Genomic DNA, 26,532 nt, shown 5'->3' with positions numbered 1-26,532 from the left:
GGGAACACACTGTCCTGTACATATTGTGTAATGTTGAGTTTAAAAGGCCTAAAGGTATTTTGATATATTGTAGGATGGGTAGCTTTTAACTTCTCCATTCATTCAAAAAAATGGTTTATTCATTGATATGGTAGGTCGGGCCTACTGGACTCGAAGTAGGTCAGTGGGCCAAACTTCTTTTTTTTAAGTTACCGGAAGTACCATCCCGGTCCCGCCCCTGACAACAAGGTTCCGTTTTAAAATAACGGTAGTGTTCTTGTGATGCATTATCTGAAACAGTGTAATATTGAATCAAATGTGTTTTAAGAATCATTTCTAAGTATAAATGTATGTCTTGTTTGTGGCGGAAATCCAATGAATGGGGTGACATTTTGCATCCAACTAACAGCAGGTGGGACGCTACGATTGGCTCCCTCCATAACATAATACATTTTCAACCAATCGGACCCTGTTGCGATGGAAGCTTTGGGCCGATTTTATGTGAATTATGCAAATCCCTCCCCAAGTCTCCTTGCAGCTGATAGGGAGTGAAAGAACAGGTTCGGGATATTTACCTTGTATTATAAGTCGTTTGTAACACCATACACAAACGGGAGATTCCCGTAGATCATAGTTGTATCTATGTTTAAATTATTTATTGTATTCGATTGTGGTACAGTTCTTCGTTTGAGGACATGTCTCTGTCAGGAAGTTATCAGAAACCGGTAGTGCAGTAGCTAGCTATCTAAAGCTTTCGCCGGCCGGGTACAGTCAGGCGGACCTCTTTGTCTGGCTGGAAAAGCGTGTTCGGCATTTTCTTTGTTTGGTAGTCTAAAGTGAACTCTGGGACCAGCGTTTCTCCACAGACGTTCTTCCAAAAGTGTGAAAAAGATGCAAAACGTGAAGAAATACTTCACAGAAGGACTGATCCAATTTACGATCTTACTCAGTTTGATCGGAGTTCGCGTGGATGTCGACAGTTACTTGAACGGCTCCTACTCACCGCTAGAGATTAGCGACGGTCCTAGCTCAGCCTACATCCAGACACCGTTTCACAGTTTGAGGGACAACTGGGACGGGTACAGCGTGCACCCCAAATGTCCCGAGTTGGATTATTTCTTCGCCTGCCGTCGGCTCCTGGATGAGGTGAGGGCGCTTGGGTCGCCCATCCGGTTCCCTACGCAGCTGAGCGCGTGGCTCGTACACCAAGTACCTGACAGCTCTGAGTTCCGAGAGCCACCAAACAGCACGAGTAACAGTAATGTTAGCGCGGGGCTGTTGTCAGAGAGTACCGGGGAAGAGGCCAACGACACTGAACTTCTCGCCGTGGACGAAAGCCATACTGCCGCCCAGCTAAGTGAGCCGGGGCCTTATCCCAGCACTGGAGCCTGCGAGATACCCAATGAGGCGAGTGCTGCAGCGAGATGGCATTAGCTAATTTTGCTAAAAGCTACCTAATGTGAAGTTATTGTGACGAAATGCTAACCCCCAGGCCTTTAGCTACTCAACAAGTGTAGCTAACTGTAAGTGTATTCTGATAGGCCTATACTATTTGGCTAACTCGGGGGTTCCCAAACTGTTTCAATCGGGTCCCCCTTCAAGCATTGGGGAACATCCAGTGCCCCACGGGTGCGCACGCGCCACGTTTATTTCTAGGGGCACAAGCACTTCATGACAAGCTGTTCACTACCCTCTTCTTGGTGGAGAGAATTTTAAATTGTTAAAGCTTTTTTTTCAGTTCTATACGTTTTGCTATGTCTGTTAGTCGTGATAAAAAAATCGTTAACTTACATGGGCTAGTTGATCTGGACATTTCTGAGAACTTATAAATAGCTCTCTAAGGTATACAATGACCTAACATGACAAGAGGAGCTGATAATGCACTGCCCAATTTCGAAATTGCACTTGTCTGGGACTTTGTAGGTGTGTCAATCCCAGAAGCTTAATTTACTACTTACTATTAGTCTAATGTTGTAGGTTTCAGCTGTGTGTTTGTAGGGCTGTGACCATGATGGCATTTTGGAAACCCTGTTAAGTGGGGGGGATTTAATACTTTTCTCTTTTGATCCTTGGGTGAGTTTTTGTGGGGTAAAGGCTCCTTATAGTTCAGGAGTGTCTAATGGCGAAGGCTGGGTTATCTTATCTCCCACGAATTCACTTGCTGCTATTGGGAGATCTGTATTGTGTAACACCCCATTTATATAGGCTACACTCACACACCTGCTCATACATGTTCCTGGGTCTAAATCATCTTGTGGCTCTAGACACAGTTGAAACACAAGTTCATGCATCAACCTGTTGAACAACCCCAACCACAGTTGTCAACAGATTGATAACCGTGGTGGTTAACAGCAGTGCAGTAACAGTTAAGCGGAGCCTCAGTCATTTAACGGTCACAATTGGTTCATTGTAGCAGAAAGCAGATGCCTAAGCCATTCCTCCTATAAAGCTACAATATAAGGGGCATTGTTGCAATGTTTCAGACATTCTTCTTAGGAGAAGATTGCTAGGCTGCTGGACTCACTCAGCCTTGAATAGGCCTGTAACAGTTGGTTTAATCACAATGACTGACACTGCTTACAAAACTGTCTTTGTCCCATTCTCTCTTTCTCTCCATCTTTTACCCCTTTTCTCTGGACTCCCTCATTATCTTCACATATGTTTCTTTCTCTCTACCTCTCAATAGCTGGTTTTGCATTCAATTGGTGACATATATTCACTCAAATTCTAGAATCCACATAAATAAAATATGCTCATTTTCCCACCAGTGGTGTGTTGCCACCAAATTGACTTGTGGATAAAAATCAGTGGGTGATGACGTAGTGCACAAAATGTACTTTTTTGCTTAAGTTTCCATCGCATTTTCAACTCCAGCAGTAGTTTTGTCACAAACTGTTACGTTAAATACTTGGGTCTTAGCACGTGCGCTCTAGCCAAAGGCAGTCAAACATTGATCATGTCACCAGAATAAGACCCCTGATATGTTTTGGATAGGAACATCAAGCTCACTGTGCACTTTCACCACCCTGTGAAGTTCAGAATTTATTTAATCTGTAGCTTATTAATAAACTGCATGTTTTCCCGAGTCGTAGTGGGAGGAACACACAACGTATCATCGCATGACTCCAAGTTTACTTCAATATGATGGTTATTATACTGAACACAAATATAAATGCAACATGCAACTATTTCTAAGATTTTACTGGGTTACAGTTAATTGACATCCTTCTGTCACTTGGAATACATGTATTTGGCACTAATCTGTGGATTTCACAAGACTGGGCAGGGGAGCAGCCATGGGTGGGCCTGCAGGGGCATAGTCACTTGGGAAACAGGCCCAGCCAATCACAAAAGGGCTTTATTACAGGCAGAAATACTCCTCAGTTTCATCAGCGGTCTGGATGGCTGTTCTCAGACGATCCCGCAGATGAAGATGCCGGATGTGGAGGTTCTCAGCTGGCGTGGTTACACGTGGTCTTCGGTTTTGAGGCCGGTTGGATATACTGCCAAATTCTCTAAAACGACACTGGAGGCAGCTTATGGTAGAGAAATAAACATTACGTTCTCTGGCAACCGCTCTGTTAGACATTCCTTCAGTCAGCATGCCAATTGCACGCTCCCTTAACTTTAGACATTTGTGACATTGTGTGACAACTGCTCAGGTGGCCTTTTTTCCCTGCACAAGGTGTACCTGTGTAATGAGGATGCTGTTTAATCAGCTTCTTGATATGCCACACCTGTCAGGTGGATTATCTTGGCAAAGGAGAAATGCTCACTAACAGGGATGTAAACAAAAGTGTGACCAAAATTTGAGAGAAATACGTTTTTTTGTGCATATGGAACATTTCTGGAATATTTTATTTTCACTCCAGAAACATGGGACCAATGTTACATGTTGCATTTTATATTTTATCAACATTTCTCTGCATAAAGACAATTCCACCTTCATTTCTTCCCCAATTTTAGCCACAAAAATATCTCTGTAACCAAAACTTCCTGTTTCCATCACAGCTGTCATAATTGTTTTTGTATACGCTATAAAAACTGTATGGAAACGTGGTCCGTACCTAAATGTATTCTGTTCCACCCTTCTTTCTATCGGTCTTTCCTGTTATCAGGAGGTTGAGGAACTGAAGGGGCGGATCCAAGAGTATGGTGATGAAGGCAGAGAGGAACCTGTTTCCCTGACCCAGCTGGCTCTCAGTTCCACACTAGAACATGAGGTACATACAGAGATGACATAGAACAAGTCATTTAAAAAAAAAAATCTGTCTTGGAATAGGCTAGCTAGCTAGATTAAGCTTTCAGCTCTGTAGGCGTGCCTTTGTTTAACATACTATTTACTCAGTGTTTGATGGCCCTCATGTTTTGTGTGTTTGTAATAGGCGCTGTGCTTGCCTTGTCATGTTTTTCATCACAGATTTTCCACAGTGTGACAATTTGACTATGTGTTGTTGATTCCAGGGTTTGTTAAGTAGCGGCGCCCCTCTTTCCAGCTCTGAGGACCCACACCCCCCTGACATCGACCAGCACTGGAGCCAATTCCTGTCCCTACCCATCTATGAATTTGACGTAAGTAGTATCCCTTGATAATGATTACGATGTCTTGGTAATATTTGTGAAAAGAGAAGGTGACTTGAAAATGTCAGTTATCGAATATTGGTTTAGAACTCCCAAGGGTTTTAGGATTTACCTTTGAGCTACTGTGATTTACCTGTGCGCTACTGTGTATGTCAGGGTGTGTCTATGTCCGTGCCTTTTATAACGTGTGTTGGTTCTTCAGGATTTAGACCCACTGGTTTCTCAGCAGCTGTCTGACCTCGACGCTGACATCTCCAGCGCCATCAGTCAGGATGTCAGTCTCCGCGATGCCATGGTAACAGGCTCCGTCTACGACATGATCCCCCCGAGGGGTGGAGTCAGGACCCTGGTGGCACGGCAACCAAGAGGGCCCCTCTTCCGACTCGTGTCCGCAAACTCCTCCAACTTGTCGCCTGGTACGACCACAGGGCTGGCTGCACTACCGAACGCCGCGGTGGTCAACGGAACACGAAATGGGTCATCGTCCCATGGTGCACTGGAAGGCTGTTTGGATGAGGCAGTGTTTGACCAGATCAACCTCCTGGGGCTGGATGGCTGCTTGGAAACCATGGACGCCCAGCTGCTGGGGATTCTACAGGGCATCGACCCTCGTGTCCTGGAGGACCTCGACTCAGACTCTGGTCTTTCCCTGGAGAGCAGCTCTCGAGGCCCAGACTCCCCAAGTGAGTTGGAAGACTTGTGGGGCTGCTTTAGGGAGGTGCAATGTTCAGTGTTTCCCCTGTACCGCCGCTGCTAAACTGTTGCCGCCACACCAAAAAAAGAAATACTTAAATGACTAAACCCAGACAGAAAGTATGTAGGAAAGATAATTGACCTACATATTTCTAAGTAATATAATCCTTGAACTAGAAATCACCTAAATTAAAACTACACTGTAGGGGAGAATTGAAAATTTAAAAATCAATGAATTTAGGAGTATTTGTGCCATGGCTGGATTACTGAATGGCCACACAGGGTACATCTCAGGGGCCCTGATTGGGGTCCCCATTGGTTTTGTTATAATGTTTGAGCATAAGAACACAAAAATAGCCATGGAAATAGATTATAGGATTGCAGGAAATTAGCTGAAAAACAGCACACTTCTCTCTTCCGCCAATTCCGGACTTATTTAAGCCACACCCACAAACCCTCCCTTCCACGACCGTTGCAACCACTGCTTAAAAAGAATAGGGTAAACACTGGTGGAGATAGTAATGCATTGCGGAGAGGGGACATGATGATCCTCTGTTGTGCTATATACAGTGCCTAAGGAAATGTTTCAGACCCCTTACATTTTTCCACATTTTGTTATGCTACAGCCTTATTCTAAAATGTATACAATTCAATATTTTCCTCATTAATCTACACACAATACCCCATAATGACAAAGCAAAAACAGTTTGACATTTTTGCAAACGTATTAACAACAAAAAAAACATGACATTTACATAAGTATTCAGACCCTTTACACGCAGTATTTTTGGAAGCGCCTTTGGCAGCGATTACAGCCTCGAGTCTTCTTGGGTATGACACTACAAGCTTGGCACACCTGTATTTGGGGAGTTTCTTCCATTCTTCTCTGCAGATCCTCTCAAGCTCTTTTCAGGTTGGATGGGGAGCGTCACTGCACAGCTATTTTCAGAGATGTTCGATCGGGTTCAAGTCCGGGCTCTGGCTGGGCCACTCAAGGACATTGAGACTTGTCCCGAAGCCACTCCTGTGTTGTCTTGGCTGTGTGCTTAGGGTCGTTGTCCTGTTGGAAGGTGAACCTTTGCCTCAGAATCTTGTTTCTCATGGTCTGAGAGTGTTTAGGTGCCTATTGGCAAACTCTAATCGGGCTGTCATGTGTCTTTTTTAACGAGGAGTGGCTTCCGTCTGGCCACTCTACCATAAAGGCCTGATTGGTGGAGTGTTGAAGAGATGGTTATCCCATCTCCACAGAGGAACTCTGGTGCTCTGTCAGCGTGACCATCAGGTTCTTGGTCACCTCCCTGACCAAGGCCCTTCTCCCCTGATTTCTCAGTTCTAGGAAGAGTCTTGGTGGTTCCAAACTTCTTCCTTTTAAGGTTGATGGAGGCCGCTGTGTTCTTGGGCCTTCAATGCTGAATACATTTTTTGGTACCCTTCCCCAGATCTGTGCATTGGCACAATCCTGTCTCAGAGCTCTACGGACAATTCCTTCGACCTCATGGCTTGGTTTTTGCTCTGACATGCACTGTCAACTGAGGGACCTTTATTTTGGCAAGTGTGTGCCTTTCCAAATCATGTCAAATCAATTGCATTTACCACAGGTGGACTCCAATCAAGTTGTAGAAACATCTCAAAGATGATCAATGTAAACAGGATTATTCTGAGCTCAATTTCCAGTCTCATAGCAAACGGTTTGAATAGGGTTGCACATTTTGGGGAATTTTCAGAGGTGGAAACTTTCTGTGGTAATTAACGGGAATATATGCAAATTAATAGTAATACCATTTAAATGTAGATGTTTTTTGCATTGGATATATTTATCATATCCTATGGAGACAGAAACAACCATTTTACCTTATCATAAGTAGACAAAATTGCAAATGATTAAATCCTTCCAATAGAAATAAAAAAAACAATTTTGTTACAACTTGAACTTAAATTAAATGAGTTGACTCTTCACATGGGATGATTTCACTGAACAACAAAAGAAAGGGAATATTGAATGATCCCCAATGATCCATCGCATCTCCCAAAAATGTTTTCAATGATAGTCTAGAAACTAAAGCTTTGGTTGTCTTCCTCTCAGGCTTCCATGTCTTCTCCCTGGACCTCCTCAGTGTCCACTTCTTGAACATCAGACTCTGAGGCCTCATCTTCACTGACACTTTCCAACCTTGTTGAGGATGGCTCGTTGTCAGGCTCAAAAAGCCTCAAATTTGCCCGGATGGCCACCAATTTTTCAACCCTTGTATTGGTCAGCCTGTTGCGTGCTTTGGTGTGTGTGTGTTCCCAAACAAGGATCAGTTGCGCTCTGAGGCAGCTAATGTTGGTGGGATTTGGAGGATGATGGAAGCAACAGGGGAAAGAGCCTCAGATCCACAAAGTCCCTTCCATCAGGTGGCTATATATTGGCACGACTGCCATATTGCATCTCCATCCCAAAGCCCTTGCCTGGAAGTGTACATCGCCAGACTGCCAAGAACCTTGCCCTCATCCAGGCGAGACACGGTAGTGATTACACCATAGGCCTTGTTGATCTCTGCACCAGACAGGATGCTCTTGCCAGCGTACTTGGGCTCCAACATGTACGTTGCTGCGTGTATGTGCTTCAGGCAGAAGTCTTCACGCTTTTTGGTGTAATTCTGAACTGTAGTTTGCTCTGCTTGGAGCAACAGTGAAGTGGGCAGGGCAGTACGGATTTCTTTCCTTACATCTGCAAGCAGTGTCTGAACATCCGTCAGGATGGCATTCAATGTGGTGCTCTTATTCTTCTCACTTTGCTGGTGAGGTAGATTGGTGCTATAACTTGATGACACTTCACATACCTAACCATTTCCTTGGCTCTCTTGTAGAGTGTATCCATTGTTTTCAGTGCCATGATGTCCTTGAGGAGCAGATTCAATGCATGAGCAGAACAGCCAATTGGTATGATGTGAAGGTAGGACTCCTCGACTTTAGACCAAGCAGCCTTCATGTTCGTAGCATTTTCTGTCACCAGTGCATGACTGCCTTCAGCTCATCTGCAATGTAGAGACCGGTGTGTCTGTTGTCCCTTGTGTCTGTGCTCTTGTAGAATCCTGGTTGAGGGGTGGAGATAATGTAGTTAATTATTCCTTGCCCACTCCCATCAGAGATGATTGCAATACAGTCTGCTTTCTCTGATTTGCTTCACCTTCACTTGAACTCTGCTGAACTCTGCATTCAGCAAATGAGTAGATAAAGCATGTCTGGTTGGAGGGGTGTATCCTGGGCAAGAACATTCAGAAATCTCTTCCAATACACATTTCCTGTGAGCATCAGAAGTGAACCATTTGCATACACAGCTCGAGCAAGACATTCCTCTGCATTTCTCTGACTACGTTCCTCCATTGAGTAAAAAAAACAACTTCTGATTCCAGGAGGACCATGAGCTGTTACTATCGATAAGGTGTCTGATTCATCATTTTCACCTCGAATAGAAGTAGAGGGACTTTTGTCAGAGGTTGCTTGTTGTCAGAGGCTGAGGGAACTATGCACTTGGCCAGATGATTCTGCATATTCATTGCATTCTTTACATATGATTTGGCACAGTATTTGCAAATGTACACAGCTTTTCCTTCTTCATTTAGCTGCAGTGAAATGTCTCCACACATCAGATTAGGCCCCGTGGCATTTTCCTGTAAAGATTAGAAACAAATGAGTAAAAAAAAATAAAAGTACAGATAAATAGTTAAGCAGTTAGATTAAACAACTCCTTTGTGAGATAAATGTTTTAAACATGTATGGAAACAGGTGAATTAACACTCCTCAGTTAGCAGGCTCAAGCAAGCTAAAACCCACATGGTAGCAAAAAACTAACTAGCAGAAATGGTTAACAAGTTAGAAATTATTTAAACACTGATGCAGGCTACCATTTATTAGTTAACAAAAAATCATGTATGTCATACAAAATATATTCTCCCCACCCAGTATTGTAATCAAAACTTACCAGAAAGCATGTAGTGCTTGGCTCAGACAGTATAGTAGTGTGGGCTCAATAGCATCTCATTGGTGTGCAATATCTTGAGAATCAGCTGCACGTGTGATTGAAGAGTGCACTGTGCATGCAGAGGGTTGCAAATCCATTGAATTGGGGATAGTTTAACCTAAATATGCCACAAGACCTAGAATTGCCTTTATGTATATCACATATCTGCAACATTCTAAACATTGTAAATTAGTTTACATATTCATATGTACACTTGACTCCCCAGGTGCATCTGAGGTGTCATCATCGTCTTCCAGTTCGTTTTTTGAGGACGAGGGTGGGGCTACGGGCTACAGCAGTGAGGTGGACTCCCTCCCCTCCAAGAGCATTGCCAACTACCACACATGGTCGCCTGTGGATTTCAGCGAGAGCGTGTGGCACGACCACAGCTACTCCTCCGCAGCCTTCTCCCAACTGTCAGCCACCACTTTCCCCCACAAAGCCATCAAAGAGGAGCCTTTCAGCGATGAAGACGGGGAAGATGACGAAGCCCGAGAGCTTAGCCGCGACGAACTCCGCACCCGGGCCCTGCATGTCCCGTTCTCGGCGGCGGAGATCGTCAGCATGCCCGTAGAGGAGTTTCTGGAGCTCCTGGAGGTTCATGGTCTCTCGCCCACCCAGGTTGCCTTCCTGAGGGACATCAGGCGGCGAGGGAAGAACAAACTGGCGGCGCAGAACTGTCGCAAGCGCAAGCTGGATGCTATCACGGGGCTCCAGGAGGAGGTGGAGAGGCTGCAGGCCCAGAGGAGCAGGCTGCTCAGGGAGAGGCAGCACACGGCCAAGGCTCTTGGTGCCGCAGGCCAGCGCATGGAGCACCTCTCCAGGGACATATTCTCCAGGCTGAGGGATGGCTCAGGACGACCCCTGACCCCAGAGAGATACACCTTGCAGTGCGAGGCCAACGGGAGGGTCGTGGTGCAGCATATCAGGCGGCCTAGTGTTGCCACGACAACAGCTGGAGGTAAACCGGACAAAAGGAAGAAGGAGAAGAAGCCTTGATGCAGCAAGGGCTGCTGGTACTTGATACTTTTTAAGGGGTGTTATTGTTTTTTTCTGAACTTACAGTCCAGATTCTGGTCTTGTGACTGTTTCTGGATCTTTCTCTTCCTCCTTGTCTGGACTCTTTGACCTTGGGAGCCTAAAAGGGCAGAAACTTATGTTAAATAAATACACCCAAAAACATACATTTAAATACAAATATTACAGAACGTGTGAATGGAGTTTCTCTTCTTTTTTTTTTAGAAAAATAATCGTACCTCAAACACTGGACTCTTAACGTTTTCCTCACTATGTAAAGGAAAGGTTTGTATTATCTTTAAAGCATTTCTTACAAGGAGGATATATTGTTGTCCTGAGGATGTCAGGCTGCAGTATCATTTGTATAATTCCTACAAAAATAAATTGTAGGCCAGTTAAAATGGAAAAACAGAACGCCAATTCTGTATCTTAAAGGGACCCTTTGGGATTTTGGCAATGAGGCCATATATCTACCTGAAAATAAAATACATCTACTTCCCCATAGTCAGACCAGCTCGTGGATACCATGTGTATGTCTGTGTCCTGTATGAAGGAAGTTAGAGGTAGTTTCACAAGCCAATGCTTATTAGTGTTAAGCTCAATGACTGGAAGTCTATACTAACAGATACCCATAGACTAGTTAGCAATTACTCTAGAGCTAGTTAGCAACTAACTTCAAACTGCACGCAAAGACATATGCTATCCACAAGTTCATCCGACTGGGGAAGTAGATAAAAGGCTTCATTGCCAAAATCCTGAAGTACCCCTTTAACTTCAACTCGGTATCTATTGATAAAGATTTCAAAGATTCTGACCTATGTTCCCTCATAGACCTTAGTTCTGGAGTTTAAATTGAAATGTTTCTAAACTCAATCTAACTGCCGATATGTTAGACATGTCATTTGAAAGGCCTTATTTTAATTTGGAATCATGTTTTGATAGTTGTGTATTGGTGAAACACATGGCTATTGCTTTATGTGTGATCAATTTTTGTATGTTTAAAAAAACAAATCTAAATAACAATTTTTTTGAAGCGCTGTATGCTTTTCTCCTCTGATATTATGAAGCAGGGCTTTGACTCTAATGGTTTTCATTCTACCTCAACTACAGCAGATGTATATGGATGGTTTGGGCAGATTGTAGGAGAGACCATTTTTTTATTGCATGGGGAGAGGGTTGGTTGAGGAACACAAATGCATCCAAGTCACTGCAAATGCTTCACTGTAGTAGGTCAATGTTGATCATGATAACTGATGTAACCCTCATCCACTTAGTGAAGCAATGCATTCACCTGCTTTTGTGTTCAGAAGTATAGTATGCTTGTATGTATGTTTATATTATTTGAGAATTACTTTGAGAGATTGAAGAAAAGTGTAGTGGAAGATAAAACAGGAAAAAACGCTGTACAGAGTTCTACAAGAAACAGACCGAGGTAGGCTATAGTACTTACTTCAAGCATTTGAAAGCACCTATTCAGTTGTCCTTTTATTTAGATGAATTTTGAAAATGTTCTTTACACCTCAGAAATTAGTTTTGCCATGGACAAAACCAATCAGATTCTAAAGATACACTGAACAGTTTTATATTTTTCATTTTCTATTTATTTTTTTCTTAGTCACTTCTATGTTGTTGTTTTTTTGCTGTGTGGGAGTAAATGAGGCTGAATGAATTTTTACAAATCCTTAATTTGTTTGACCATAAAATATACACTATATATACAACAGTATGTGGACACCCCTTCAAATTAGTGGATTCAGCTATTTCAGCTGTACCCGTTGCTGACAGGTGGATAAAATCGAGCACACAGCCATGCAATCTCCATAGTCAAACATTTACAGTAGAATGGCCTTACTAAAGAGCTCAGTGAATTTCAACATGGCACTGTCATAGGATGTCACCTTTCTGCCCTGCTAGAACTGCCCCGGTCAACTGTAAGTGCTGTTATTGTGAAGTGTAAACGTCTAGGAGTAACAACGACTCAGCCGGGAAGTGGTAGGCCACACAAGCTCACAGAACAGGACCGGTGAATCGTGTAAACCTGCACCCAAGCCTAAAATCACCATGTGCAATGCCAAGAGTTGGCTGGAGTGGTGTAAAGCTTGCTGCCATTGGAGCAATGGGAACACGTTCTTTGGACTGATGAATCATGCTTCACCATCTGGCAGTCTAACGGACAAATCAGGTTTTGGTGGATGCCTGTCAAACGCTACCTTCCCAAATGCATAGTGCCAACTGGAAAGTTTGGTGGAGGAGGAGTAATAATTATAGACGATTCTGTGCTTCCAACTTTGTGGGAACAGTTTGGGGAAGGGTCCTTTCCTGTTTCAGCATGACAATGCCCTCGTGCACAAAGTGAGTTCCATGCAGAAATGGTTTGTTGAGATTGGTGTGGAAGAACTTGACTGGCCTGCGCAGAGCCCTGATCGCAACCCCTTTGGGATGAATTGGAATGCCGACTGGGAGCCAGGCCTTATCGTCCAACATCAGTACCCAACCTCACTAATCCTCTTGTGGCTGAATGGAAGCAAGTCCCTGCAGCAATGTTCCAACATCTAGTGGAAAGCCTTCCCAGAAGAGTAGAGGCTGTTATAGCAGCCAAGGGGGGACCAAAGCCATATTAATGCCCATGGTGTTGGAATGAGATGTTCAACGAGCAGGTGCATATATATATATATATATACACACACACACAACCGGTCAGAAGTTTTAGAACACCTACTCATTCAAGGGTTTTAATTTATTTGTACTATTTTCTACATTGTAGAATAATAGTGAAGACAAACTATGAAATAAAACATATGGAATCATGTAGTAACCAAAAGTGTCAAAAAAATCTAAATATATTTTATATTAGAGATTCTTCAAATTGCCGCCCTTTGACTTGATGACATCTGTGTACACTCTTGGTATTCTCTCAACCAGCTTCATGAGGTATACCTTGTTAAAAGTTCATTTGTGGAATTTCTTTCCTTAATGGGTTTGAGCCAATCAATTGTATTGTGACAAGGTAGGATGGGTATACAGAAGATAGCCCTATTTGGGAAAAGACCAAGTCCATGTTATGGCAAGAACAGCTCAAATAAGCAAAGAGAAACGACAGTTCATCATTACTTTAAGACATGAAGGTCAGTCAATACATAACATTTCAAGAACCATCAAGCGCTATAGTTAAATTAGCTCTCATGAGGACCGCCACAGGAATGGAAGACCCAGAGTTAACTCTGCTGCAGAGGATAAGTTCATTAGAGATGCCAGCCTCAGAAATTGCAGCCCAAATAAATTCTTCACAGAGTTCAAGTAACAGACACATCTCAACATCAACTGTTCAGAGATTGTGAATCAGGCCTTCATTGTCAAATTGCTGCAAAGAAACCACTACTAAATGGCACCAATAAGAAGACTTGCTTGGACCAAGAAACGCCAGCAATTGACATTAGACCTGTGGAAATTTGTCCTTTGGAGATTTTTGGTTACAACCGTTGTGTCTTTGTGAGATGCGGTGTGGGTGAACGGATGATCCCCTGCATGTTTATTTCCCACCATAAAGCATGGAGGAGAGGTGCTTTGCTATTGACACAGTCAGTGTTTCATTTAGAATTCAAGGCACACTTAACCAACATGGCTACCACAGCATTCTTCAGCGATACGCCATCCTATCTGGTTTGGGCATGGTAAGACTATCATTTGTTTTTCATCAGGACAATGACCCAACATACCACCAGGTTTTTTATGGGCTATTTTACCAAGAAGGAGAGTGATGGAGTGCTGCATCAGATGACCTGGCCTCCAAAATCCCCCGACCTCAACCAAATTGAGATCATTTGTAATGAGTCGGACCACAGAGTGAAGGAAAAGCAGCCAACAAGTGCTCAGCATATATGTGGGATATCCAAGACTTTTGGAAAGCATTCCAGGTGAAGCTGGTTGAGAGAATGCCAAGAGTGTGCAGAGCTGTCATCAAGGCAAAGGGTGGCTCTTTGAAGAATCTCAAATATAAAATATATTTTGAATTGCATAACACTTTTGGTTACTACATGATTTCATAGGTGTTATTTCATAGTTTATGTCTTCACTATTATTCTACAATGTAGAAAATAGTAACAATAAAGGAAAACCCATGAATGAGTAGATGTTGTGACATTTTTGACAGTGTGTGTGTGTATATAAAAAATATATAAACTCAGCAAAAAAAGAAACGTCCCTCACTGTCAACTGCGTTTATTTTCAGCAAACTTAACATGTAAATATTTGTATGAGCATAACAAGATTCAACAACTGAGACATAAACTGAACAAGTTCCACAGACATGTGACTAACAGAAATTGAATAATGTGTCCCTGATCAAAGGGGGGGGGGTCAAAATCAAAAGTAACAGTCAGTATCTGGTGTGGCCACCAGCTGCAATAAATACTGCAGTGCATCTCCTCATGGACTGCACCAGATTTGCCAGTTCTTGCTGGGAGATGTTAACCTCCCTCTTCCACCAGGACGCCTGCAAGTTCCCAGACATTTCTGGGGGGAATGGCCCTAGCCCTCACTCCAATCCAACAGGTCCCAGATGTGCTCAATGGGATTTAGATGCCAGTTCTTCACTGGCCATGGCAGAACACTGACATTCCTGTCTTGCAGGAAATCACGCACAGAATGAGCAGTATGGCTGGTGGCATTGTCATGCTGGAGGGTCATGTCAGGATGAGCCTGCAGGAAGGATTCCACATGAGGGAGGAGGATGTCTTCCCTTTAACGCACAGCGTTGAGATTGCCTGTAATGACAACAAGCTCAGTCCGATGATGCTGTGACACACCGCCCCAGACCATGACGGGCCCTCCCGCTCTCAAGTACAGGCCTCGGTGTAATGCTCATTCCTTCGACGATAAACACGAATCCGACCATCACCCCTGGTGAGATAAAACCGCAACTCGTCAGTGAAGAGCACTTTTTGCCAGTCCTGTCTGGTCCAGCAACTGTGGGTTTGTGTCCATAGGTGACGTTGTTGCCGGTGATGTCTGCTGAGGACCTGACTTACAACAGGCCTACAAGCCCTCAGTCCAACCTCTCTCAGCTTATTGCGGACAGTCTGAGCACTGATGGAGGGATTGTGGTTTCCTGGTGTATCTCGAGCAGTTGTTGTTGCCATCCTGTACCTGTCACGCAGGTGTGATGTTCGGATATACCGAACCTGTGCAGGTGTTGTTACACGTGGTCTGCCACTGCGAGGACGGTCAGCTGTCCGTTCTGTCTCCCTGTAGCGCCGTCTTAGGCATCTCACAGTACGGACATTGCAATTTATGTCCCTGGCCACATCTGCAGTTCTCATGCCTCCTTGCAGCATGCCTAAGGCACTTTCACGCAGATGAGCAGGGACCCTGGGCATCTTTCTTTTGGTGTTTTTCAGAGTCAGTAGAAAGGCCTCTTTGGTGTCCTAAGTTTTCATAACTGTGACCTTAATTGCCTACCGTCTGTAAACTGTTAGTGTCTTAACGACCCTTTCCACAGGTGCATGTTCATTAATTGTTTATAGTTCATTGAACAAGCATGGGAAACAGTGTTTAAACCCTTTACAATTACGCTATGTGAAGTTATTTGTATTTTTACAAATTATCTTTGAATGACGGTCCTGAAAATGGGACATTTCTTTTTTTGCTGAGTTTAGTTGTTGCTCAACTGGGATTGATTGTGTTAAAAGCTGTATGGGGAAGGATATGAAACTGATGCGATTTAAATTTCATTTTTCTAAGAGCACTAATGATGTTCTTGGTGACATGATTCTTTCCTAAGAAAATAAATTAAATGAAAACAATTATTAAGTTGCCTGTGTTTGGTCTCCGGTAGGTCTTTAGGTTGAACACTTCTATGTGGAATCCTATCTACTGTACGTTTATCCCACCTCTCAAGACTTATCCCACCTTTCAAGAACAACCTGGAATCCACACTGAATATCCACACCGGCTTCTCTATTGGAGCAGGTCCATATTAAATCTTTAGAATTAAATTGAGTGATAAGAGAAACTGAGTGATCGGAGTTTGTTGTAAAATCAGAATGACAAATCAAATGACATTTTCTACATCTCTGTTAGAAGAACTATGACTTCAAGGGTTTGCTTAGTAATTGAGATACTTTCTGAAACCTTAGCCAACACATCACTATTTAGGTATAAAACATGATCAGGAGAACCACAACCTTGCAATGAAATATACGCCATAAGGGAACATTTGTTTTAGCATCCTTTGGTGCGGCTGTGACTTATAGGATAAAAACAAACAATGTAGTAATTCATAGATTATTTGATTTACGATAAGGTAAGACAGTTACATTGTTCAAATCTCATTATTTTTCCGGGATGCATGCCCCCGGACCCCCATCAGGGTTTCCAAAACAAATCACTGTCTGGTTTGGGTCTGCCCACACTCCAAGGGCATGCTGCAATGTATTGTCCTATCACGAATATCACCGAAGGTGGCTCCCCTTCCCGTTCGGGTGGCGCTCGGTGGTCGTCGTCGCCGGTCTACTAGCTGCCACCGATCCATTTTTCCCCTTTTCGTTTGGTTTTGTCTAATTAGTTTCACCTGTCCTTGTTGGGGTTTTTGGGTTGGGGTTATTTAAGTTTGGTTAGCCCGCCTGTGTTTGTGCGGGCTTGTTACTGTTATGTAAAGAGGTGTTCTTTATTATTGTGGGTTTTCCGCTGTCCGGTGAGATACCAGTGTGTACTTGGGTGGAGTGTATTGCGCCTGTGTTCGGCGTTACCCATTGTACATTTTCAGTTGGACATTAAAGCGTGTTTTTCCCGAATCCTCTGATCTCTGCGCCTGACTCCACACCCATTCACTCTTTGAGCGTTACATGTCCGGTCTGCAGGGAGGGACATCGGCTGCCATTTGCCATCCACCGAGGTCCTGCATGACTCCAGAGCAAGGAAGTGTGCAGAAAAAATTATCGCCAAATCCTACCCCAATCACTCCCTTTTACAAAAACTCTCCTGTGGCATGCGGTTCAGGTAAATCATAGCCAAAACCATCCACCAACTGAACAGTTTCTTTCCCTGTGCTGTGGCCCTCACCTAGCAGCCATCTAGCCAATATAGACTAAAGGACCATGCACTCTATGCTGCACACCACGTCAAGACATTTGAACTGTACAAAAAAATCAATAGCACTATCCTGCATTTGCACTCTGATCATCTCTCAGCATTTAGTTATACACTGAGTAAACCAAACATTAGGAACACCTTCCTAATATTGAATTGCACCCCTGTCCTTTTGCCCTCAGAACAGCCTCAATTCGTCGGGCATGGACTCGACAAGGTGTGTCAAGTTGGCTGGATGTCCTTTAGGTGGTGGACCATTCTTAATACCAGTGGCAGTTGGTGACGTTTAAGATAAAAACAATTATGAACATGGCCTTATTTTTATTACAGCATATTGGATGACTGTCATTTATATTCCATTCACTCAGCTGGGGTTGCTACAACCTAGCCTATGAATGAAAATGTACAGCGTAGGTGCACAGTTCGAGAGAATTTTTTAATCAAGGTGACAGACAGACAGAGAGTGACACATTCAATACCGCCATGAACACACTTGCCTGCATCTAGCTGATCTAGGGTGTAATCATTAGTCCAACAGTTGCAAACGAGAGTTTCTTTTGGACAAATTCAGGTATGTTTATCCCCGTTTCGATCAGCTTGCTTTCGTTTAAGAAATGTTTTTCAACAGAATCAGTGGAATGAATATACCCCTGATCGCACGCAAACACGGTTCACTTTCATAGCAGCCACATACAAACAACAGCATGAATATTTTGCTTGTTGTATTATTACTTGTCGCATCTACGCGCTGTCCTTTTCTCACCTTTTCCCTTCGCTTATGGACTTCAGTGCACAACACATGAGCTCTCTGTGGCCAAGCAAAAAAAACTTTCCCAGCCAAACCTTCATATCATTACTGCTAACCGCTACACACAGCTTACATTGTAAGCTAGTTGTCAATTTGTTGAGGTAATGTGAAGACATTTCACCCCGAATGTTATTCTTTGTGATCCAAACACCTTAAACTGAGATTTGTCTGTCCATAACACTTGTTCAGTGTCTGTGTTCTTTTGCCCATCTTAATCTTTATTTTTATTGGCCAGTTTGAGATATGTCTTTCTTTTCTTCCAACTCTGCCTAGAAGGCCAGCATCTTCACTGTTGATGTTGAGACTGGTGTTTTGCGGGTACTATTTAATGAAGCTGCCAGTAGAGGACTTGTGAGGTGTCTGTTTCTCAAATTAGACACTCTAATGTACTTGTCCTCTTGCTCAGTTGTGCACCGAGGCCTCCCACTCCTCTTTCTATTCTGGTTAGAGACTGTTTGCGCTGTTCTGTGAAGGAGTAGTACATAGCGTTATATGAGATCTTCCGTTTCTTGGCAATTTCTCGCATGGAATAGTCTTAATTTCTCAGAACAAGAATAGACTGACGAGTTTCAGAAGAAAGTTCTTTGTTTCTGGACATTTTGAGGCTGTAATCAACCCCACCAATGCTAATGCTCCAGATACTCAACTAGTCTAAAGAAGGCCAGTTTTATTGCTTCTTTAATTAGAACAACCGTTTTCAGTTGTGCTAACATAATTGCAAAAGGGTTTTCTAATGATCAATTAGCCTTTTAAAATTATAAACTTGGAATAGCTAACAGAACATGTGTTTCCAGCTACAATAGTCATTTACAACATTAACAATGTCTACACTGTATTTCTGATCAGTTTGATGTTATTTTAATGGACAAAAAATGTGTTTTTCTTTAAAAAAACAAGGACATTTCCTAGTGACCCCAAACTTTTGAACGGTAGTGTAGGTACTAGAACTAACGCGTTAGTAAACCTGCTACAATCATGCAGTAATGTCTACGGAAGGGGGTGAGAACCATGAGCCTTCTAGGTTTTGTATTGAAGTCAATGTACCCAGAGGAGGATGAAACTAGCTGTCCTCCGGCTACAACATTGTGCTACCCTACAGAGTGCTGTTGAGGCTTCTGTAGACCTTCATTTCAAAACATTGTGTTTCATTCAATTATTTGGTGATGTTAATATATTTAGTATAGTTTTATCTAAAAGGCTAAAAAAAAATGTAAGTTTCACAATTTTATTTTTTATAATTCACTGGGTAGGATGGTCCTCCCCTTCCTCCACTGAGGAGCCTCCACTGTTTCTCAACTATTTTAATTACCTCTGCATAGGAGTATCGATTGGCCTCTAACTTTTGACACCTCCATCCCCTTCACCCTTCCTTACAGGACACTCCAGGAATTCGGGATTATGATCCCCACCACAATTGCAACACAGTCATCCTTTTACTACACACCGTTCTTCAGTATACTCTGTCCATTTGCACACACTTGAAACATGGCCAAATCCCTAAAAATGTTTACACCGCAGTGGTTTGGAGACGAAAGCTCTTACAGCATATTGTACATAACCAAGCTTCACATGCGTTGATAGGTGCTCTTTATAAAAAAACAACAGGACCGACAAACTTTACCTAAGTGGTTACAGAAGATGGAAATGCAAAAAGTTTCCCACTTTTCCTGAATTCAACCTGCTGTAGTTCTACTTGGTGCCAAAAATTAGCAAAACAACAGCATTACAAGAACCAGAGCCCTGCCTAACCTAAGTACAGGGGTCCCTAATGTAAACTGGATATCTTTCCTCCATTGGAAAATCCTATAAAAGATTGTCCCACTTTAGCTACTCCATGCTGTCCTACTTTAGCTAGCTATGGTTGGTAATGCAGGACAACTGACTGAATTACAAAATTGTAACATAATATTGGCAACTTGTTTATTTATTTTGATGAACCAGTACATAGAAGCACACATTTACATCACAATTTTGCACAGTGTCTGGCGGTGTGAGCTCCCTGTTTGAAGCTTGCTCTTCCCCCCTCTATGATGTCACACCAATTAAATTATTTTGATCATGTGGTTTCTCTGCAAGGGCTTATGCTGCGTTCAAAACAACTGGGTACTCGTGGGGGAAACGAGCTCCTATTGGGAAAAAATCGATTTGAACAGTCATCCAACTCGAAATTTCAACGCGGAAAATGGGACTATTTTTTAGAGCTTTGATTATCAGACCTGAAGATCACCGAGGTCATGAGTTGACCTCGTATTTTCGAGTTCCCAGTTGTATTTGAATGCGGCATCAATAACAATAGTTTCGATATGTACTTGTCAGACAATGAAATAAACGCTTCAGGATTAAACTGTCCCCAGTTGATATAATGGCCCACTTTTTCATAATGCACCCTATATCAACTGTATATTTGTATATCAACTGCTCATTCGATTATAGTTATATGCTCACTCTACCAATTTTTGCATAATGTATGCAAACTCCCTTGTCTGTCTTCCGTATCTAAATGTTGTCTATCACTAGCATCATCATATTACAACAAAGTAAAATTCGGAGTATGTGCAAATGTAGCCTACTTGGCGAATAAAGTTTATTCTGAATTCTGATCATTTCACCACTTCGTATATATTCTTCAAAGGCTAAGGGAGGTAGCTAAGCCTATGCCATTAATTCTCATTACTGGGAATCTTACAGAATGTGTATTTTAAGTCCCTTGTTTGGGACTGGATTCAATGATTTCTTTGGAAACATCCAGAGTACGAAGTTAAGTTAACAGTTACCCTAGCGGCACCCGTAGAAAAAGGCAGAGGTTTTTTTTTGGCGCTCGCGCAGCAGCAACATTCTGCACCACACGCGGGTGAGAAGAGAACGAAGTTGCGTGCTCGCTTTCCGTCGTTCATTCTACATCAGCTTTTTATTGATTTGCAAGGTGAGTCCCTCAAGATCCAACTTCGAATTATTATGCAAGGTGTAGTGTAGACTGATAATTGATGTTATGCATATTTGTGTCTAGCCACGGTAGCCAATTTAGTTACTAACGTTACAGCTTTACTAGCTAATGTTACCAAAGCTACGCTGACAAAGGGATATCATTGCGCGAGCTAGTTAACTAGCACGCTTAACTATAACTTCGCTTGATAGTCAGCTAGCTGCCCTTTAATCAACGGAATATCTGATTCTCACTGCCTAATCAAATAAGTGTTAATGGGATACTCAATTTGCAGCTTTTGGGCCTTGCAATCACAATTTGACCGGCCATTGTGCCAACCTTAATATCTGGTAGCTAGCTAAGCCGTGGAAGTTTGCTAACTAAGATGGCAAATTCTATTTTGCTAGCAAACTAACACACAATGTATAGTTAACTAACGGTAACACAGTTTAGTTGTGTTCAATTGAGTAGTTCGTTTTGAGGAACTATTTCGCTTGTATGTACAATCAATGCAAGCATTGGACCAGCCCCTAGGCCTGGAAAAAATAGGTTCTAGATGGGGGGGGGGGCCTAGCGAAATCCGTAACTAAACGTTTAGTTACATCTACAGAATCTAACGTTGGCTAGAAGCCAATATAGCTAACAGTAACGTTACAGAAAATAAAATGACAACCTATGCGCCCGTTTTATTTAGCTAAAAAAGTTATTTTGTTAGCATTGTCTGTGTGAGGATAGGCATGATTGATGAAGCGCAAAACGCACGAGTTCCGTGCAGCCTATAGTGGGCGCTGGATCTGCCCTATATGGTGGCTGAAATTATTTTATTAAGACGGTACACATTTTCAGGTCTTTTTTTTCCCGACGGCTCGCCTTTAAATGGTTAAGGAGGGAAATAATGCCTTGCACCTTGAATGGATGGTTCTTTATGCACGAGCCGGTTCACCGGGGATGCACAACAATCCTAGACTAGAGGGCGCTAGATCTGCCTAGTCTATTTCCATAAGCGATTCCCCTCCACTTTTAGCATGTGAGCATGATCTGTTGCTTGGCAACAAACACCTATCAGCAAAGAAACATGTTCATCATAGCTAGCTAGCTAGTTAAGAATAATTACAGAAGGATGGTAACACTATACATATCATATTACCTGATATGGAAAATAAAACCACCTTGGGGTGTAAACCTTTTGGCTTCTACCTAACAGGCTTAGCTTACATTATAAGACGGACCCAAAGTTTCCTAGACATCGTTTGGTAACCAATAAAACAAGCACCTTCCCACTGAAGAGTTTGCAGCCTGGAGCAAAACAATATACCATCCTTGTGTTTTCGCTCACTAGATGCGTGGACTAGATGTAGTGCCATGAGAAATTTTGCAACTAGTGTTGTAGTTCTATTTCGATAGGTGTCACTACAGACCTGGGTTCGATCCCAAGCTGTATCACAACCAGCTGTGATCGGGAGTCCCATAGTGCGGCGCACAATTGGCCCAGAGTTACAGAAATTAAAATTACAACCTATGCTCCCGTTTTATTTAGCTATAAAAGTTATTTTGTTAGCATGGTCTGTGAGGCTAGGCATGATTGATGAAGCGCAAAACAGACGAGCTCTAGACAGCCTAGGCAGCCTATAATGGGTGCTGGATCTGCCCTGTATGGTGGCTGAAATGATTTTATTAAGACTGTACACATTTTCGTCTTTTTTTCCGACGGCTCAGTCTACATGTAGGCCGTCATTGTAAGTAAGAATTTGTTCTTAACTGACATGCCTGGTTAAATAAAAAACACATTTTTGGGGTATAGACAAAACTCATCCATTTCCCCCATAGGAATGACCAATGAACCAGGGGTAGAAAATGCTAACTTACTGCTGGTTTTTCGGACTACAAGCTTGTGATCTCTATGGTGTGGTTGTATACTGGGCCAAAAAATATGTATGCACGTAGACTGCTGATTGACCAGCTCATCCTCCTCAGGAGGATGTCAACCCCTATAAGGGAATGGCACGTTGGGTGTCAAAGTATCACTTGAAAAACAATCTGATATTAATATTGTATTGCTAGTCTGTGTAAGCATTGTCATGTTATTAAAACCCAAATTCGTCTCTTTAAAAAGATGAAAACCTCCTCCCCTCTTGTTTCGCAGCCTAACATGGGTAAAAAGCAGAATGGCAAAGGGAAGAAGGAGGTATTGGAGGCAGAGCCGCCAGAGGAGTATGTTGTGGAGAAGGTGATGGACCAACGCATTGTCAACGGGAAGGTGGAATTCTTCCTCAAGTGGAAGGGATTTACAGAGTGAGTGCACTTATCCTGGAGAACCTAGCTAGTTGAAATCTGCATTTGAATTGAATTTCAAAGACTGACATTTTAGTTACAGATATACCTCTTGTGAAATGTCTTAATTTGCTGCATTTCTAGAGCCATGTTTTACTCAACAGTATGCTGATAGTCTTTTGAAATACACAGGAGAAGAAATAGCCACCGACTTCTGTATCTTTCCTTTCAGAGCGGATAACACTTGGGAGCCAGAGGATAACCTGGATTGTCCAGAGCTGATCTCAGCTTTCTTGGAAGCACAGAAGACCGTGGTGGAGAATCCTGACTCCAACAAGAGGAAGTCTTCAACAGATGAGCCAGAGACAGAGGGAAACAAAGCCAAGAAGAAGAAGGATGTGGTGAGTACAAATTAACCTGGATTTCTGTTTAAAATCAGTGTTGTAGGATTTTGTTTTTGTAGTCCTTTTTTGTGTATAGGCTAGTATGCAAGTGCAATAGTTATTTGATCAGTTTGTTGTGGTTTAGACTGGTTGCATGGGAGCTGTATTGACTGTACCATGTGTTTCAGAGTGACAAGCCGCGGGGCTTTGCCAGGAGCCTGGATCCAGAGAGGATAATTGGTGCTACAGACAGCAGTGGAGAACTTATGTTCTTGATGAAGTGGTGAGTCTCAAATTGTGAAATTAACTCGTCACCTGTGCTGTTGCTCTCATATCACCCCTTTTCAGGGTTGCACAGCCCAAGAGCCATTCCTCATAATTTATCTCCCCTGGTATGTTGTTCGCCTCCTAAAATTACTGTACGTGTGCCTTCGTAACCGCCACATTTTAGTTTTCTAGATGTGCACCTGAACTTTATTCTGAACAGTGCTACTTGCTAAATCGTTGAGTCTTATTATTGTATTCAATAGCTACTAATAACCACCAACCACTGTTCCGCCACTCTACAGGAAAGACTCCGATGAGGCAGACCTGGTCCCGGCCCGCGAGGCCAACACCCGCTGCCCTCAGGTGGTCATCTCCTTCTACGAGGAGAGGCTGACCTGGCACTCCTGTCCCGAGGACGAGGCCCAATAGCACCCCTTCCTCAACCAACTGACGTCCCTTGTGGGCCCCCCAGACCTTCGACCCCGTCCCTGTTCCTGCCTCTCAGGACTGTTCATGTCTCCACTTTTTTGTTGTCATTTACAGCATGTTTAGCCATAGTATTAGTGCAGAGCAGTCAGGTGAAAGTCTGTGCTTTTGTACACGTTTTTAGTGATAGGATGATATTTACTGGGAATAAGACCGGCGAGGAGAAATGGATGGGTGATTGTTCGCTTTTTAATGAACCTATTCCTCATCCAGTACTGGTAGGGACTGGTTCCTCAACTGATATGTAGTTACTGTTGGAAATGTACATCTTGTATAATCCATGTAGTTTGACATCTCCCTCACATTCAACTAGTTTCTTTTTTCCATCTCCCCCATGTTGCATACTTGAATCCCTTGAACAGTATGTCTTTTGCTGTATATTCACTTTGTAAATATTTTTTCAAAAAGCTGTTCAATAAAGGTTTATATGCTTCATTTTACCACCCCCTCTGCCTGTGCTGAGGTTTGTTACATAGCGCTGACAACACTGGTTGTAACTTATGCACCCATAGACTCTGCTAGATTCATTGTTTGACCTACTGACTCAACATGTGCACGGTGAAATTATACCCAGTAGTAGTAGCTGCTGATTTTGAAAATTGTGATCACGTGTTGACTGGTGTATTTCCAATGGGAACACCAAGTCTGAAAAGCAATATTACAGAAGACATGAAAGTATGGCTTAGAGGTGATTTGTGGATAGACTGTTGGCTTACTCTGACATGACCCATACACACTGGAATGTTAAGCTGTTATATTTGAAATACATGCAGCTTGCTCCATTTGGGATAACCATTTTAAATCCCATTCCTTAGCTTGGTCAAAGTTCTCATACTGGTGCCGCTTTCTTATTTAAGCATCTGAACTTGACACCCAACTTTGTTTCCAGATAGAACTGAGGCACATTTCTCACTGCTCATCAGTTACACTGGTGATGGTGTTCTGATTGACTATTTAGAATCATGCTTTGAACCTCATTCTTTGACCTATGAATATTAAAATAAAAATGTAAACATGGGCCCGCTGTAACTCTTGGTTCTTATTGGATGTTTAGCAGGCTCATCGTAAATATGCGTAATACAATGCATTGGAGTAATTGAACATTATCGAATGCACTGACTTGGAAGTTGGCCTCTTCAGTCCAAGTCGTAGGTTCTCAAAGCCAAATTAGGGAATGTCCTGCACGATAGAATCCCACAGACATGCCAGTGCTGTTCTGATGTGGTTAGGGGTCCCATACTACAGATTTGACTTTAGACCTCAATGATACAATACAGAAAGCTTCCGAAGCAACATCAACACTGGGGCTTCCTTCATGCAACTTTTTTTTTTTCTCCAAAATGACAGACCTCACCGTTTGTCATATCAGGGTATAGACTTAGTATACCCCAGGAGACACTAAACAGGATCAAGGTGTTCACCAGCTAACTTACATAAATATTTAGTAGAAAGAAGCTTAAAATAGGCATGGTCTAATTAATTTAAATTAAGAAAAAAATCATAAGTTTGGCTTTTTAAATGGACCACAAAATCAATCATTATTCCTGGTTGCTTATCAAAGCTGGCTAACTCATTGATTCTGCTTTGTAGAAAACCCCTCTGTGTCCCTGTGTGTGTTCAGCATATTTGCTGTGTGACACTGCTCTTTGATCATTACTCTTACCTAAGGGGTCATAGGTCAGTCATACTCAAGACAATTTATCACTCAGAGGGACAACGCCCACTGGGCACACAAGTTGAATCAACGTTCTTTCAATGAAATTATGTTGAATTGTCTGTGCCCAGTGGGAAATATATAACAGGGAAAGTTCCTCATATCTTACCCCATTCAACTGGTTGTGGAATCTCACAAGTTGCGTTCTAAATGTCACACCATTCCCTACATAGAGTACTACTTTCAGAATAGGGTTCCATTTGGGATGCAATACAGTCACACTGTCAATGGGACCTTGGTGACAGAGAGGCTGTTGGAAGAGTGACCGGCAAAGAAAGGAATGGAAGGGTAGATGGAGAATCGGATTTATGATCAGCTATG

The 26,532-nt window shown here is 42.7% G+C and overlaps 2 protein-coding genes across 3 annotated transcripts; both read left to right on the top strand.

Moving 5' to 3' along the window:
* Positions 1-508: 508 nt before the first annotated feature.
* LOC112264427 (endoplasmic reticulum membrane sensor NFE2L1) lies at positions 509-10,468 on the top strand. The gene is made up of 5 exons (XM_024441026.2): positions 509-1,386; positions 4,098-4,202; positions 4,444-4,551; positions 4,763-5,243; positions 9,483-10,468. Exons 1-5 carry the CDS (start codon positions 871-873, stop codon positions 10,253-10,255), a joined length of 1,983 nt encoding a protein of 660 aa, XP_024296794.1. The 5' UTR covers positions 509-870; the 3' UTR covers positions 10,256-10,468.
* Positions 10,469-20,939: 10,471 nt separating this feature from the next.
* On the top strand, positions 20,940-24,942 carry LOC112264426 (chromobox protein homolog 3). Of its 2 annotated transcripts, none has more exons than XM_024441025.2 (5): positions 20,940-21,090; positions 23,234-23,382; positions 23,594-23,762; positions 23,933-24,027; positions 24,314-24,942. In XM_024441025.2, exons 2-5 carry the CDS (start codon positions 23,240-23,242, stop codon positions 24,438-24,440), a joined length of 534 nt encoding a protein of 177 aa, XP_024296793.1. In that variant the 5' UTR covers positions 20,940-21,090; positions 23,234-23,239; the 3' UTR covers positions 24,441-24,942. The 2 variants fall into 2 exon arrangements, with proteins under 2 accessions (XP_024296793.1, XP_024296792.1); XM_024441024.2 differs by having other exon boundaries at positions 20,947-21,090; positions 23,204-23,382.
* The last annotated feature ends 1,590 nt before the right edge of the window (positions 24,943-26,532 follow it).

Source organism: Oncorhynchus tshawytscha, linkage group LG13 (genome assembly GCF_018296145.1).
Source record: "Oncorhynchus tshawytscha isolate Ot180627B linkage group LG13, Otsh_v2.0, whole genome shotgun sequence".
Taxonomy (NCBI): domain Eukaryota; kingdom Metazoa; phylum Chordata; class Actinopteri; order Salmoniformes; family Salmonidae; genus Oncorhynchus; species Oncorhynchus tshawytscha.
This window is presented reverse-complemented; position numbering and strand designations above follow the sequence as displayed.

What these genes read in the sequence shown, in the direction of transcription:
- LOC112264427 (XM_024441026.2), top strand. Translation starts at nt 871, where the DNA reads ATGCAAAACGTGAAGAAATACTTCACAGAAGGACTGATCCAATTTACG. An exon ending in TACCCATCTATGAATTTGAC is followed by an intron (nt 4,552 to 4,762) that starts GTAAGTAGTATC and finishes TTGGTTCTTCAG; the next exon opens with GATTTAGACCCACTGGTTTC. An exon ending in TCGAGGCCCAGACTCCCCAA is followed by an intron (nt 5,244 to 9,482) that starts GTGAGTTGGAAG and finishes TTGACTCCCCAG; the next exon opens with GTGCATCTGAGGTGTCATCA.
- LOC112264426 (XM_024441024.2), top strand. Translation starts at nt 23,204, where the DNA reads ATGAAAACCTCCTCCCCTCTTGTTTCGCAGCCTAACATGGGTAAAAAG. An exon ending in CCAAGAAGAAGAAGGATGTG is followed by an intron (nt 23,763 to 23,932) that starts GTGAGTACAAAT and finishes CATGTGTTTCAG; the next exon opens with AGTGACAAGCCGCGGGGCTT. An exon ending in CTTATGTTCTTGATGAAGTG is followed by an intron (nt 24,028 to 24,313) that starts GTGAGTCTCAAA and finishes GCCACTCTACAG; the next exon opens with GAAAGACTCCGATGAGGCAG.